General features: G+C 63.0%; 1 protein-coding gene across 4 annotated transcripts in view; it reads left to right on the top strand.

Annotated features, from left to right (window-relative positions):
• CASZ1 (castor zinc finger 1) overlaps positions 1-13,725 on the top strand; it is a 148,195-nt gene that overhangs the window by 118,000 nt on the left and 16,470 nt on the right. For all 4 annotated transcript variants that reach the window (XM_043578558.1, XM_043578559.1, XM_043578557.1 and 1 more), the window contains 6 exons: positions 4,498-4,974; positions 8,045-8,879; positions 9,864-9,932; positions 11,585-11,675; positions 12,437-12,601; positions 13,535-13,707. In XM_043578558.1, coding sequence (XP_043434493.1) covers positions 4,498-4,974; positions 8,045-8,879; positions 9,864-9,932; positions 11,585-11,675; positions 12,437-12,601; positions 13,535-13,707 — 1,810 coding nt within the window. The remainder of the gene's footprint in view (positions 1-4,497; positions 4,975-8,044; positions 8,880-9,863; positions 9,933-11,584; positions 11,676-12,436; positions 12,602-13,534; positions 13,708-13,725) is intronic.

The following is a 13,725-nucleotide window of genomic DNA, read 5'->3' as shown; positions in this document are numbered from 1 at the left end:
TCTGTGGCCCCTGAGCTGCCCGGCAGCAGGCAGGGGGGCCCCGGAGCATCCCTACCCCAGGGGACCGGTGCCTAGCCCCTGCCTCCCCACCTCCTGATATACAGCGGGCATTAGGCTGCCCAAAGGGGACACTGCATCCTTAGGAAGAAATATGTCCTCATTTTTCTTAAACACCGTTTCCACTGAGTGAAATGTTTAGAAGGGACGCACAGGGAGAACTTTATTTCCTACCAGGGAGTTCAGAGCCACCAGGCAGAGCCCATAAAGCACCCGGAGCCTGGTAGCTGACAGGCCGCCCGGCCCCGAAACACATTACTCACAAGTGGGGGGGGGGGGCTGCTGCCAGGCCTGCCCAGCCCCCAGGGACTGCCCCCCCCACCCAGGGCAGAACAAGCAACTTCGAGCCCCAGGCAGTGGGCACTGGGCACTGGAGCCTCTCGACCCCTTGACACAGGCTGCCCGGGGCAGGGGAGGGTCTGGCCTCAACCTGGCAAGGAGGTGGAGCCATTCCAGCCACCCCCAACCCCTTCATCCCCAGAGATCAGGGACAGGGGGCCCAGGTGCAGTGGTAGGAGCCCCCCTGTCTCCCCCGTAACTGGCAGGAGCCCTGGCCTTCCCCAGCCTTTGGAGGGAGTGATGAGGTTCCTGCCATAACGGGCCCTTCTCCCGAGGCCCTCCCTTCATTTGATTTCTGAAGCTGGCTGATTTGAATATTTATAAATATCAGTAAATTATTTATTGTAGCAATCTGCTGCACCATTTTACCCATCGCAGTTAACACTTTAGGGGGCTCCGTGTTATGGGAACCAGGAGAGGGAGTGAGGAGGAGATGGGAAGAGAGGCCTGGGACTTCCTAGGGCCCACCCAGAAGCCTCAACTGGGGACACGGTGGCTGCCCAGCTCCTGGCAGAGCCCGGGCCCCTTGTGAGCCTGGGCTCTGGGTGTCTTCACGGCTCCAGGATCAGCTGCCTCTTCTATCAAATGGGATGATGACAGTGCCTGCTTCACGGGGTCATCACGAGGCATCAGGAGACCGTACCTGGAGATGTGCATGGTCTGGTTTTTGCCCCTCCTTTCCTCCACCCTGAGCAGGATCTGTTCAGCTTACACAGGAGAACTGCTTGCAGGGGGCTGGTTGAGTTTGGAGCCCTGGGAGAGGAGGTCGGAAGACCTGGGAAGGGGTCGTTTGTTGCTGAGTGGACAGCCTGCCCCCAGCCCAGCCCAGCCCCCCAGCCTCTCTGGCGTCCCCTCTTTCTTCTGGCCCCGGTGAAGTTTCCTGGTCTTGGGATCTTGTGCCTAGAGGTGCGCCACACCTGCTTGCTTGTCCCTCTCAGGGCTCAGCTGCCTTCTTCCAGGTCCTTGCTTGCCAGAACCCTCTCACCTTACAGTCCTGTGGCCCTTTCCCAGGGCGGGAGCCTGCCTGGGGCCCTTTCACCAACAAGCGGGAGAGCCAGGCTATGCCCTCGTGCTGTGCCACCTCCTGGGGCTCGCCCCACTGATGCGGAGGCGCCGGGGCCAGAGACTAGAAGCTAGGAGAGCCCTTGGGCCGGCTGCGCACGTGCGGGCACCCGTCGCTCCTTTCCTCAGTTTCCCCTGTTTCCCCCAGCCTGACTGGGGCTCCCCTCCGCTGCCCCGCCCCTTGCCTCCTTTCTGGAGCCCGGCCCTGGGTAAGCAGTGCAGGACTCCCCTCGCCTTCCCACCCCCTGGCCCAAGCCTGCCTCCTGGGCAGTATTGTTCCCAGAGGAAGTGTCCAGTGTAAATAGAGCAGCGGGCAGGCTGGTGGCGGGAAGGAGATGAAAGGGGCAGTGACAGGGCCGGGGACGGATGGCTTCCTCCCATTGAGGCCCGGCCACGGCGTTTATATTTTAGGGAAGAAAGTCGGGGGAATGTTTACATGGACAGGAGCCTGGGGTCAGACCACGAGGGGGGTAGTCTGTATGTCCCAGCGCCCTGATGGAGGGGGAGGGGAGGAGGACCCCACGGAGTGGGCCGGAAGGCGGATGGGCGAGCAGCTCGGACCTTGGCTCCTTCATACTCCCCACCCGCTGCCCTAGCCTCTGCCTCCTGCCCTGCACCCCAGGTCCACACGCCTTCTCCACCTCTACCCCTGGGATCGGCAGTAGAGTCAGAGGGAGGGCAACATCTGGAAGGCAGGTGGGCTGGGGCAGAGCGGCAGCTGGAGGGCAGGTGTGGGGGGTGTAGGCGGAGCAGAGGGGCCTGTGGGCGGGGGGTGGGCCCTGGGTGCACAGCTGCATCACAGCTGGTGGGGGCCCAGGAGGGACCGAGCCGGGCACACGCCGGAGAGCAGGAGGGGGTGGGCTGGCCTGGGTGGGCCCAAGTGCCTCGAGGCTCCAGGATGGGTGGGAGCCCAGGGAGGGGGTGTCACCAGCAGCAAGTGCAGCCCTGGGAGTTTCTGCTTCCCTCTTCCTTGGGATAAATATTTATAGATCCATTTGCTGTCTCCCTTACACACTTGGCTGCTTACCTCCTGGTAAAAATAGAGCAGGCTCCCCCACTCTCCCCTTCCCGTCCCCACCAGGGCAGGGGACCAAGGGGGCCAGGTGAGGCCTGCTCCCTGTAGGTCTGCTGGAGCAAGCCTGGTGTCGTGCAGCCTGGCAGCTGGCCCAGAGGTTGGGTGGGATGCTGTGACTAGGGGAACCATCATTGAACTTTGGAGAACCCACGTCAGCACTTGGAGACCTGGGTGTGGGCGGCACAGACTTGGAGATACGGATGAACTTGGGCAGAGTAGGCCCATGGCCTGGGCAGGGGTGGGGCCCGGCAGAGCCAGGGCCCCAAGACTGGGCCGACTGGTGTGAGCCAAGCAGACCCTTCTGGGGCAGTCGGCTGGCTGGACTGGGCTGGGGCCGGTGGGTCCCTGGGCCAGGTGAGGCCATACACACTGGCAGCTGGTTTCGAGGCAGGTCTGGGGCCGCTGGGCATTGTACAACCACCCGTCTGTACGAGCCAAGTCTCCTTGCGGGACAGGGTCCCCAGGCAGGCAGGGGTGGCCGTCCTGTGTGAGCATGCCTGTTGGTGGGCTTTCGTGTGTGGGGGCCCGCAGGGTGTTGATCTATTCTAGGGAAGCCCCTTCTGCCCACGGCCCTGGAAGCCGAGCCCCTGCCCTCACTTGGCTTTTTGACCAATGTGGGTGGAGACTCAGACACACCCATTCCTCTGCTGGGGGACACACGAGGGAGTCCTGCCACTGAGAGGCTCCAGCGGGGCCCCCTGTGCTCAAATCGGCTGAGGCCGTCTGCCATCCCCACCGCAGGGTCTGGCACACGATAGGAGCCAACTAAACGGACAGATGGAAAGGTGGAGGACAGGCAGACATAGACACAAAATGTGTATGTGTGTCCACCCTTGGCCTTGGTGGCAGGTCCCAGGCTGTGTGGTGAGCGGACCCGCCGTGTGCTCCCGAGCCTGGACCCCTGGGCGCCCCCGCTCAGCAGCCGTGAGGGAGGTGGCGAGACCCCGGCAGCCGCATTAAAGAGTTTCTGTCGGGTGCCGTGTCGTTCAGGAGCAGCAGCTGCAGCTTCTGGGCCTTCCGTTGGGGGTCTGAGAAAGCCCAGCCTGTTCCAGCTGTGGCTTCTCGGGGCTGGGAAGTGGGCTTTCTGGAGTCAGCCAGGCCTCCGAGGGAAGGAGCTGTGGCTGTGGCAGAGAGGGCAGAGTGGGATCCTCGGACAAGGATGAGCGGTTCTTGGAAACACTGTGAGCATTTCTGCCCTTGAGTGGCCCTGATTGAGGCTTGAGGAAAGGAAATGGCCAGAGAAGACAAAAGAGGGTCTGTGAAAGCAAGGAGAGCGAGGAAAAGCGGAGGCCTTCAGAGGGCCCTCGGCGGCCGGGAGAACAGGAAGAGATGCCACAGCTCTCCAGTGAGCAGAAGTAGGAGTCTGGTGGGGTCCAGGGACCAAGTCTGGCAGGGGGGCTGCCAGGGACGAGACACTCAGAGGGGGAAGGGTCCCAGCCTCCAGTGGCCGGGACAGTAGGGCAAGAGGTTGGCTCGGGCCGGTCCCTGGCTCTGGGTGGTCTCCTCCCCATGGGGCAGACCACGGCGGGCCTCAGTGTGTGCCCGCCTTGAGCGCCCGCCTTGAGCGCCCGCCTTGAGTGCCCGCCTCTCAGAAGAGGAATTTAGGGCCAAGCAAGTGTAGGGAACGCTTCCGGGAACCAGGTGCTGAGAAGCCTGCCCCTCGTGTTCGAGGAGTCGTTCGTTCATTCGTTCGTTCATCTGTTCATTTCCAAACCGTCCCGAACCACCCAGTGCACGCCGGCCTCGGTGCCAGGCTCTAGGGATGGGGCGCTGGGCGAGCTGGGCCGCTGGAGCTCACAGTCTGGTGAGGGGCGCAGACATCCTCCCCCCTCCCCCACCGCTGCCCCCAGCCAGGGGCAGCGGTGAGGAAGGTGGGATCCGGAAAACGTAGGGCCTAGTGGGGGCGGCGGGGGGGCCGCCAAGGTGGTGGCTGCACCCTCTGACCTCTCCCTCCACCCCTGCAGCTGAAGGCACCCGGTGCACCGACCCGCCCGCAGGCAAGCCCGCGATGGCGGCCAAGCGCAAAGGCGGCCTGAAGCTCAACGCCATCTGCGCCAAGCTGAGCCGCCAGGTGGTGGTGGAGAAGGGGGCAGAGGCGGGCCCCCAGCCCGAGGGCAGCCCGCTGCGGCCGCCGTGCCGAGAGGCCGGCGTGGCCCGGGGCGTCCGCAGCGAGGAAGACAAGAGGCGGGCGGTGATCGAGAAGTGGGTCAACGGCGAGTACAGCGAGGAGCCCGCGCCCGCGCCCAGCCTGGGGCGGATCGGCCGCGAGGGCCTGGAACTGCCGCCCGAGGGCGTCTACATGGTGCAGCCCCAGGGCTGCAGCGACGAGGAGGACCACGGCGAAGAGCCCCCCAGGGATGGCGGCGGCGTCGCGGAGGAGAAGGAGTCTGACGGGGCGGCCTCCAAGGACGACAGCGGCCCCAGTACCAAGCAGGCTTCGGGTAGGTGCCTGAAGCCCCGGACAGACAGCCGCACGGACAGATGGCATAGCCCGTGGGGGGGCGGGCAGCAGGGAAGGAGTAGGGGGTCCGCAGAGCCTGCCCGCTTCCCCCACTCGTGCTCCGTGTCCCGGCACCTCATCCAGCCCCGCGAGGCCTGGGGCCGAGGTACTGGCGCGAACAGGGAAGACTTGCCCAGGGCGGGAGGGAAGCGCTCCAGGTGTGAGCCGGGCTGGGGGCGGCTGCGAGCATGGGGGGCCTGAGGAGGTGAGGGATGGCTGTGCGGACGGGGGCCCCACGACAGACCGTGGGACTGTGTCTCCACCCCTGCATCACAGGAGCCTGCAGGGTCAGCCCTAGAGCCATAGGAGCAGAGCTCCGGGATAGACCTGTTCTGGCAGCCTCCTCCCCTGCCCCTTCCCGGAATCCTCCTTCCCAGGGACACCGGCTCTGCTAGGCAGGACCTCTCAGGGGCGAGGCACGGGGCCTCAGGATGGCTCAGCCCGGCCCGCAGATCCCGTTACAGCCACCTGCCCCGGACGCGCTCCTCTGGCTGACCTCTTTCCCACGAGGTGGCTGAGGCCTGGCTTTTCTGCTGTCTCCTTGTCCTTATGACTCACAGCAGCCCCGAGCTTCTCACACTCCAGGGAGGGAGGGCCTGCGGTTTTGGGTGGAAGGGGGTCACCGTGGCTAGGATGGAACCCTGGGTGCGGGGCCTTTTCCCCAGCTCCTAGCCTCCTTCTCAGGCCTGTGCCCGGTGCCCCGAGCCTCCCCTGCCTGCTCCCCTATCCCCTTCCCCCTGCAGCGAGGGGCGCATCTCCTCCCTGCGCGGGGAGCCCTGCGCAGCCACATAATTATGCATATAAGATATAAACAGAGCTGTTTAATTATCCTTCGCCACATCAGTGACAGAGTAATTAACAAACATTGCAAGATCAATGAGGAAAAGTGTGACCTTCAGTTTCCTCTGATAGGAAAAGCCCTTGCCGTTCCCAGACACAAGGTGATTGTGCTGAGCCAGAGGAGAGGGAGGGACGGGGACAAGGGCCGCTGTCCCATCAGGGACCCGCCCCACCCCCCAGGCCCAGCCCTGCCCTGACCCCTGCCTTCTCTCACCCCAAATGGAGAGCTGGGACAGTAGGAGGCAGGACCGGGACTGCCAGTGGCCTCGTGACCTGGGCATCGCCCCGTCTGACACCTGGGGCAGCCTGCTCAGCCCTGGGCACCAGAGGAAACCAGCTGGAGCCCTAGCCACCGCCAGGCTCAGACCACCTTCTCTGGGCCTGGGGGCTCAGGAATGCAGGCCTCTGGGCTGCCTCAGACCCCCACCCAGCCCCCTCCCTCCTCTAAGCTGCCTGCCCTTCAAAGCCTTCTGTCTCTCTGCCATATATAGTGAGGGCTCAGCTGCCTCCTGCTATTTTTAGCCCCTTTCCCTGGTCCCTGAGCCACTGAATCTAGCAGCCAGAGCCCCCTCCTCCCAGGCTGGGCCCCCAACCCCATGTAGCTTGAGGTCAGGACAGTGGCCCACCGGCCACCCCGTCCCAGGGAACAGCCATCTGTTGGCTCCCGGGGTCACTCTGCCCACCTGGGGTTCCAGGTGCCACCTGTGACTGTCCTCTTCCTACACAGACCCGATAGGTTGCAATGAGGGTTGGGAGGCGACCCTCATCTGCCACCCTGCTGGGGTCCTGGGCCTCCCACCCCTTCTTCAGCCATGCCTTCCCCCTGGCTGTGCTGTTAGGACTCCCAGCCTGGGGCCCTGCTGCTCTGAGTGAACGTGCCCGACTTTGCTGGCTCAGACAGGAATGGAGAAAACACATGTGTCCCTGGGGCCCATGTGGGTCTCACCCTCCTATGTGCGCCCACCCCTGATCCAGGCCGGAGCCCATAGTAGGTGTTTCGTGAGCGTTCTGCACGAGAATGAGTAAGCCTGTGTGTGCTGGGGGGGTCACACATCTGCTGTGGCGAAGGTCATGTGTGCAAGGACGTGGGGCTCCAGAGAAGAACCCCAGGCAGGATGGGATCATCTTGCCTCCGCCATCCTGAGGCTCATCCTGGGGAGATGGGTGTAGGGTTTGGGTGGTTCATGTCCACGTGTGTGTGTTTGTGGGGCTGGGAAGGTAGCTAGGGGATGTGCGTGTATGCGTGTGTGTATGTGTTTGCTCACGTCCCTGTGGGGAGGCCGCTCCGGGATCTCTGTGTGCCCCAGAGTGGACACAGGTAGAGCCTGTACACAGGCTGTCCTCGGTCCCCTGCCTGGGGCCAGTAGGGCCAGCCTCCTAGGCAGACTCTCCTCAGGGTGGCCACCTTTATGAGTGGGCACGAGGATGAGGGGGAGGTTCGTAGGACTCCTCACGTCATAATTCTTGGCTGGGGCAAGGGGCCTCGAGTGAGTCCGAACAAATGCTTTGGCAAGGCCCCTGCCCCCTCAGCCTTGTGGTCTGGGGCCCTCAGTATGTGGGGGGCCGGTGGAGCCGGGGGGGCCAGCTCCTGGTGAGGCCTGGGGTAAGCCCTCTACCTCCCAGGGATGAGGGCCTGTGTGTCTGCTTGTGGGGGTCAGGGAGAGTCCTCCAGACAGGCTCAGCCAGGCCCACCCCCAACCCTCAGCCCCTGGGGTCCCTCCTGACTGCCCAGTTGCCGGCCCACATCCTTACCTGTCCCCAGCCCCCGTGTCACCCCACCCTTGGGAGGCAGGTTGGGATCTGGCCTTACTTCCAGTAAAGTGACTTCTCTTTCATATTAGGCCAAGGCGAGAGAGAGGAGACATTTATGAAACTTTGTTTAATGTACTGAAAAGCCATCGGCCAGAACATTTAGGAAATTGATTTTCCTGGCATTGATGAACTCGTTTTATTTTACCCCGGTATTAATTACTTTTTTTTTAAACAAATTAATTTAAGAGTCGTAAAACCTAACAAGTGAGCCAAATGTCCATAGATCATGTCGTGCTCCGCCCCCTCCCCATGCCAGCCTCCTCCCTCTGTGGGTGGGGGCTCACGGGGAGGGGGTGCCCCCTGTCCCTTGGCTACCCTGCTCCCTCCCAGAGGTGACCGGCCTCTCCCCACTGCTGCAGGAGAGGCCTCCTCACTCCGGGACTACGCGGCTTCCACTATGACCGAGTTCCTCGGCATGTTTGGCTACGATGACCAGAACACGAGGGACGAGCTGGCCAGGAAGATCAGCTTCGAGAAGCTGCACGCAGGCTCCACCCCCGAGGTGGCCACCTCCTCCATGCTGCCCGCCTCCGAGGATGCCCTCAGCAAGCGGGCGCGCTTCTCCAAGTACGAGGAGTACATCCGCAAGCTCAAGGCCGGCGAGCAGCTCTCCTGGCCGGCCCACAGCACCAAAGCCGAGGAGCGGGCGGGCAAGGACGTGGTGGGGCCCCTGCCCGGCCTGCGGCTGCCCAGCAGCACGGCGCACCTGGAGACCAAGGCCACCATCCTGCCCCTGCCTTCACACAGCAGCGTTCCCATGCAGGGCCTGGTGGCCCGCACCTCCAAGTATGACTTCTTCATCCAGAAACTGAAGACGGGCGAGAACCTGCGGCCCCAGAACGGGAGCACCTACAAGAAGCCATCCAAGTACGACCTGGAGAACGTCAAGTACCTGCACCTCTTCAAACCCGGGGAGGGCAGCCCCGACATGGGCGGGGCCATTGCCTTCAAGACGGGCAAGGTGGGGCGCCCCTCCAAGTACGACGTCCGGGCCATCCAGAAGCCGGGCCCCGCCAAGGTTCCGCCCACCCCCAGCCTGGCTCCCGCACCCCTCCCCAGCGTGCCCAGTGCTCCCAGCGCCCCTGGGCCAGGGCCCGAGCCATCTGCCTCCCTGCCCTTCAACACTCCCGAGTACCTGAAGTCGACCTTCTCCAAAACAGACTCCATCACCACGGGGACCGTCTCCACTGTCAAGTAAGGACGCCCATCCTGAACTCGGGACTAGAGTAGCCACTTCTCTGCCCCTGAAGCCCACGCTCGTGGACGCGTCCACTTGTACTTGTACACGTCCACCATGCGGCCAGCTTAATACACGCACTGGCTTTCACATGCTTCTGCACATGCGCATGCCTGCGTGTGCACACACGTACACACACACACACACACACACACACACACGGCCTGCGTAACCACCCACGCCCAGCACGCGACACATCTTGCAGTGCGCATACGCGCGTCACACGTCAGGTATTCCCGTGCATGTACTCATCTGCTAACACGCGTACCAGGGACTGCTGTAACCCCCATTTGCCAGTGACAGGCTTTCTGTGCCTCAAATGCAGCCTTGGGGTTGGCTGGGAAAGCCCTAGTCTGGGGTTAGGGCTCTGGGCTCCAAGCTGGTCACCGTGGCTCCCAGGTTCAGGGCCTGGGCCGTGGGGAAGGCAGCAAGAGAAGGCAGGAGTCTGGGGGCACACTCATCGCTAACCCCCAGGCAACGGTCAAATTATCTGTGGATCAATTATGTGGGGTTCCCACACTCCCTTCACCCTTGAGGCAGAGCCAAAAACCTGGAGCAGATCTAGGGAGCTGCCCACTGGCCTGGGAGGGGGGCTTTTCTGATCAAATGACCCCACCTTCTCTTGCCCCTTCCCCAGTGGTCTTCCCAGCATCCTGCTGACTCCCGGTATGCAACGGGAGCCAGGCCCCAGCTTCCAAGGCTTCCTAGCTAGGCCCGTGCCAGCTTGGCATGGCCCGGCCCTTGCCGGAGTTGGGCTAATTGAACCTGTGCCAAGGTTCCGCCAAAGGGCTTTCCAGTCCCACCTTGAGGGCCTCAGAGCACAACAGAGCAAGAGAGGGAAGGGCCAGGGCCCCAGGACAGGGAGCTGCCCCCTAGACACTTCTGGGGTGTGAAGTTACCCCTGTCGGCTAATCGGCTGTGCCCTGTGTGTCTCTCGCCAGGAACGGATTGCCCACAGATAAACCAGCTGTCACCGAAGATGTAAACATTTACCAGAAATATATTGCCAGGTAGGCCCCTGGGGAGGAGACTGCCCTGGAGAGGTGGTGGGATGGGGCCAGGAATGCCTGGGGACCCTGGGACCACAGGCCCATCTGACCGCTAGTGCCCAAGTGCCTACTGCTTCCCTACCTCTATGCGCCCATGCCCTCAAATTCCCCGGAGGGACTGCGTCCCATCTCAGCCCCTGCCCCTTGATGTGACCTGGGCCACACGCCCTGAAGCAGCTTGTACCCTAGGCAGGGCCAGGGTGCCCAAAGGGGCCTGATGGCGGGGCCTGGCCACAGGTGAGCACCGAGCTCCTGCCACGGCTCACACAGAGTCTGGGGTGGGATTCAGGCCAATGTGGAGCCGCTGGGGATGAGAGGAGGTGTGCGCAATTATCCTCCCTGACATGGCCTCAGTGTGCTCCCTGGGCCGGGTCTTGACCCTTACCTCCTGACCGCAGACCTGGCCTCTTACACTTTTAAGGCCACACGATGGGTGGGTAAAGAACCTTCGCCTCGATGGAGGCCCCCAAATCCGGCCCCTTGCTGCCAACACCCGATGGGGCAGCCCAAGGAGGGAGCTGTGCCCTAGCCTGTGTCTTTCTGCTGATCTTCTAGGTTCTTCCTGTCCCTCTCTGTCTTTTCAGCTTTGTTCCAATCTCTTTATTATTATTATTATTATCATTATTATTAGTGCCTCAGCAGATGGCCTTTTTGGCAGCTTCAGCTTAAATATTTATTTGCAAGTGGTTCTCCCTTTACAAAGGGGTCTCTCCCTCTGTCTCTGTCTCTGTCTCTGTCTCTCTGTGTGTGTGTGTGTGTGTGTGTGTGTGTGTGTGTGTATGCGCGCATGTCCCACAGTCTGAGGCCAGCCTCCTCCCCAGTTGTCCTGGCAGGCTCTCCCCAGAGCCGCCTCCCCAGGGTGGCCATCGCCGAGCCTGAGAACCACAGCCCAGTGGCACTGGGGCCTGGAGAAGGTCGGGGTTTCTGGGAGGCGGGCAGTGGCCGGGCAGCATGGGGCTCCCGACTGCGGACTTGGCTGGAGAGCTCACTCCCTGCCGCAGGAAGCCGAACAGATGCTGTGCTTTAAAAATTCATAACCCTGGGCTGTTTCAAGTGTCAGGAAAGCCCAGGACAGAGAGAGGCTTTAACACCTCTCAGCAGCGGGGCCCTGGGCTGGCCCAGCCAGTGTCTCCAGCACCTGGCTTCACTCTGGGTGCGGGGCCGGCGGGCGGCACCTGCAGGAAAGGCAGTCACCCTGGGGGCTCCTGCCCTCACCGCCTCATCCCATCCCATCCCAGGCCTCCTCCCTGTCTCTGCTCTGCCGTCTGTCCCGCCCCAGCTTCTTCCTCCCCACCTTGGTGCCAGGCCTGTGTGCCTCACTGCGTCCTCATTCCCGAGGCAGGCAGGACAGGTCTGCAGTTCAGTGGTCCTAGGATTCCCAACAGGCCTGATCACTCACCCTGGCCTCTGCCACTTCACCCCCACAGGCCACCTCTGCCCCCCATACCCCTACAAAGGGCTCAGGGCCCCTGAACCCCAGCAGCGCTTCCCCAGGGTATGGGCACATATTTTCTCTGCTGCTCTGGCAGCAGAGTCCTCCCTGGGAAGGGAGGGAAGAGTCGTCCCTGGGGCTGCTGCCCAGAGAGGGCTGAGCCCACCCTTGCTCTCTGCAGGTTCTCCGGCAGTCAGCACTGTGGCCATATCCACTGCGCCTACCAGTACCGTGAGCACTACCACTGCCTTGACCCGGAGTGCAACTACCAGGTAGGGCCTTATGGGCACCAGCCCCGCCCCTGCAGGCTGGCCCATCGGTGGGGGAGCCTCTCGGAAGTGGGACGGGGGTGTTCAGTTCTGCCGAGGCCGCCTGAGCTTAACTCACGCAGACAGAGAACCCAGAAAACTATTAGCCTAACAGGCATTTGATAGGGTCTGGAGCCACCTGCTTCCCTGGGATGATCATTCAAGCTCCCTGCCCTGGGAGCCCCACCCCCCACCCCCCACCCCCGCCCCAGGGCCTCGGCACCTTGTCTGACTCTTCTCGGCGTCCTCCTGCCCCGGCTAGTAGATGATAACGCTGAGGGGCAGAGAGATCGTCACTTATGGTCAAAGCCACCTGTGATAAATGCAGAGCAGGTGAACAAGAGGGAAACGCAGCCAGTGTGCCCAGGGCTGTCCCCTCTTGCTCATCAGGGAGCCCAAGCTGGCGGCACAGCCCATAGGTGACACCGGGCAAAATGAGCTGTCCCCTGTCAGAGCCGCTGCCTTAAGGGCCTGGCCAGATTCATCTCCTCTGCTCCTGGGCGTGAGCGCTGGGAGCCCGGCGGGAGGTCACAGAAGGCCCTGTGGCTCTGGGACTTAGAATTGCTCTGTCTGTGGTCCCCTGTGCTGGCCTGGGCGCCACCCGGCTGCCTCAACCCCAGGCAGGATTATGTCCAGGGAGAGCCAAGTGGGCGGGGGGGGGGGGGGGGCAGTGCTCTGGGCGAGGGGCTGGCCCAGGCCCCCCGCCAACTCGTGCTCTCCTGCAGAGGTTCACGAGCAAGCAGGATGTGATCCGGCACTACAACATGCACAAGAAACGCGACAACTCTCTGCAGCATGGCTTCATGCGCTTCAGCCCGCTGGACGACTGCAGCGTCTATTACCACGGCTGCCACCTCAACGGGAAGAGCACCCACTACCACTGCATGCAGGTGCCAGGGGCAGGGCCACCCAGGGGCCGGGGCCTGGCTCGGGGGCAGCGGGGGGGCTGCGGGGGGCAGCGGGCGAGTGCAGGGAGTCCTGGGGGCGCGGGCCCGGGCGGTGTCTGGCAGGGCCAGGGCGGGGCCGTCCCCATGGCCATACTTGGTGCGGGTGAAATTCAGGGAGCTGTTTATACAGACCAGCATTTCTCAGGCTTTAACACCAAGGGGAGCGTTGCAAATGGTTCCTGAGGAGGTTTTTGTTTAATTCTCTGCTTTAATGCCACGCCGAGTCTGGGCTTTTTCAAGGTGTCAGGTCCAGGGGGAGCGACTCGGGGTTGCAAATAGCAGCCGCTGCGCCTCCCCCGGCATTTGTCAGGGGTTGTTATGGGCTCCGTGGAACAACCTGGGCCAGGAGGAGAGGGGGGCTCTCTCTCCGGGCCCTGAGATGGTGCAGACACTGGCACGGCCCAGCCTTCAAGAGTGCTCAGATTCCACGGGTTTTTACTCAATATGGCAACGCTGCCTGCCTTGGCCCAGCTAGGGTGGGGTGGGGAGGGCCCTGTGCCAGGAAGTGTCCACTGAACGAGTCCCTGGGCCGAAGGTGACTGCCGGGCCCCCAGGCCCAGCCCTGCCCACTGCCAGGGGCTTTTGAGACAGAGCCACGGATTAGGACCCCAAACGCCCCTCGGCGGAACGGGACTCCCACACCTGGCTGTGCCGGGAGGTGCCCGGAGTCCGTGCAGACAGCCCAGCCCTCAGCACAGCCCAGGCCTGCAGGGGGGCCCGGGGGGATCTTCACAGGCTCTCCACAGCCCAGCTGGATGTTTACAGGGGCCGAAGCTCCCCTGAGCAGGGGGGTCTGTGGCCAGCAGAACCGCGGCTCTGACCTTGGCCCGGGGGTGCCTGGCCTCGGTCCCCCTGACGGCCATTCTGCCCCTGCAGGTGGGCTGTAACAAGGTGTATACGAGCACGTCAGATGTGATGACCCACGAGAACTTCCACAAGAAGAACACCCAGCTCATCAACGATGGCTTCCAGCGCTTCCGAGCCACCGAGGACTGCGGCACGGCCGACTGCCAGTTCTACGGGCAGAAGACCACGCATTTCCACTGCAGGTGAACGGGGAGCCCACC

Source organism: Prionailurus bengalensis, chromosome C1, assembly GCF_016509475.1.
Source record: "Prionailurus bengalensis isolate Pbe53 chromosome C1, Fcat_Pben_1.1_paternal_pri, whole genome shotgun sequence".
Lineage (NCBI taxonomy): Eukaryota > Metazoa > Chordata > Mammalia > Carnivora > Felidae > Prionailurus > Prionailurus bengalensis.
The sequence above is the reverse complement of the archived record's forward strand: the minus strand, read 5'-3'. Positions and strand labels throughout refer to the sequence as shown.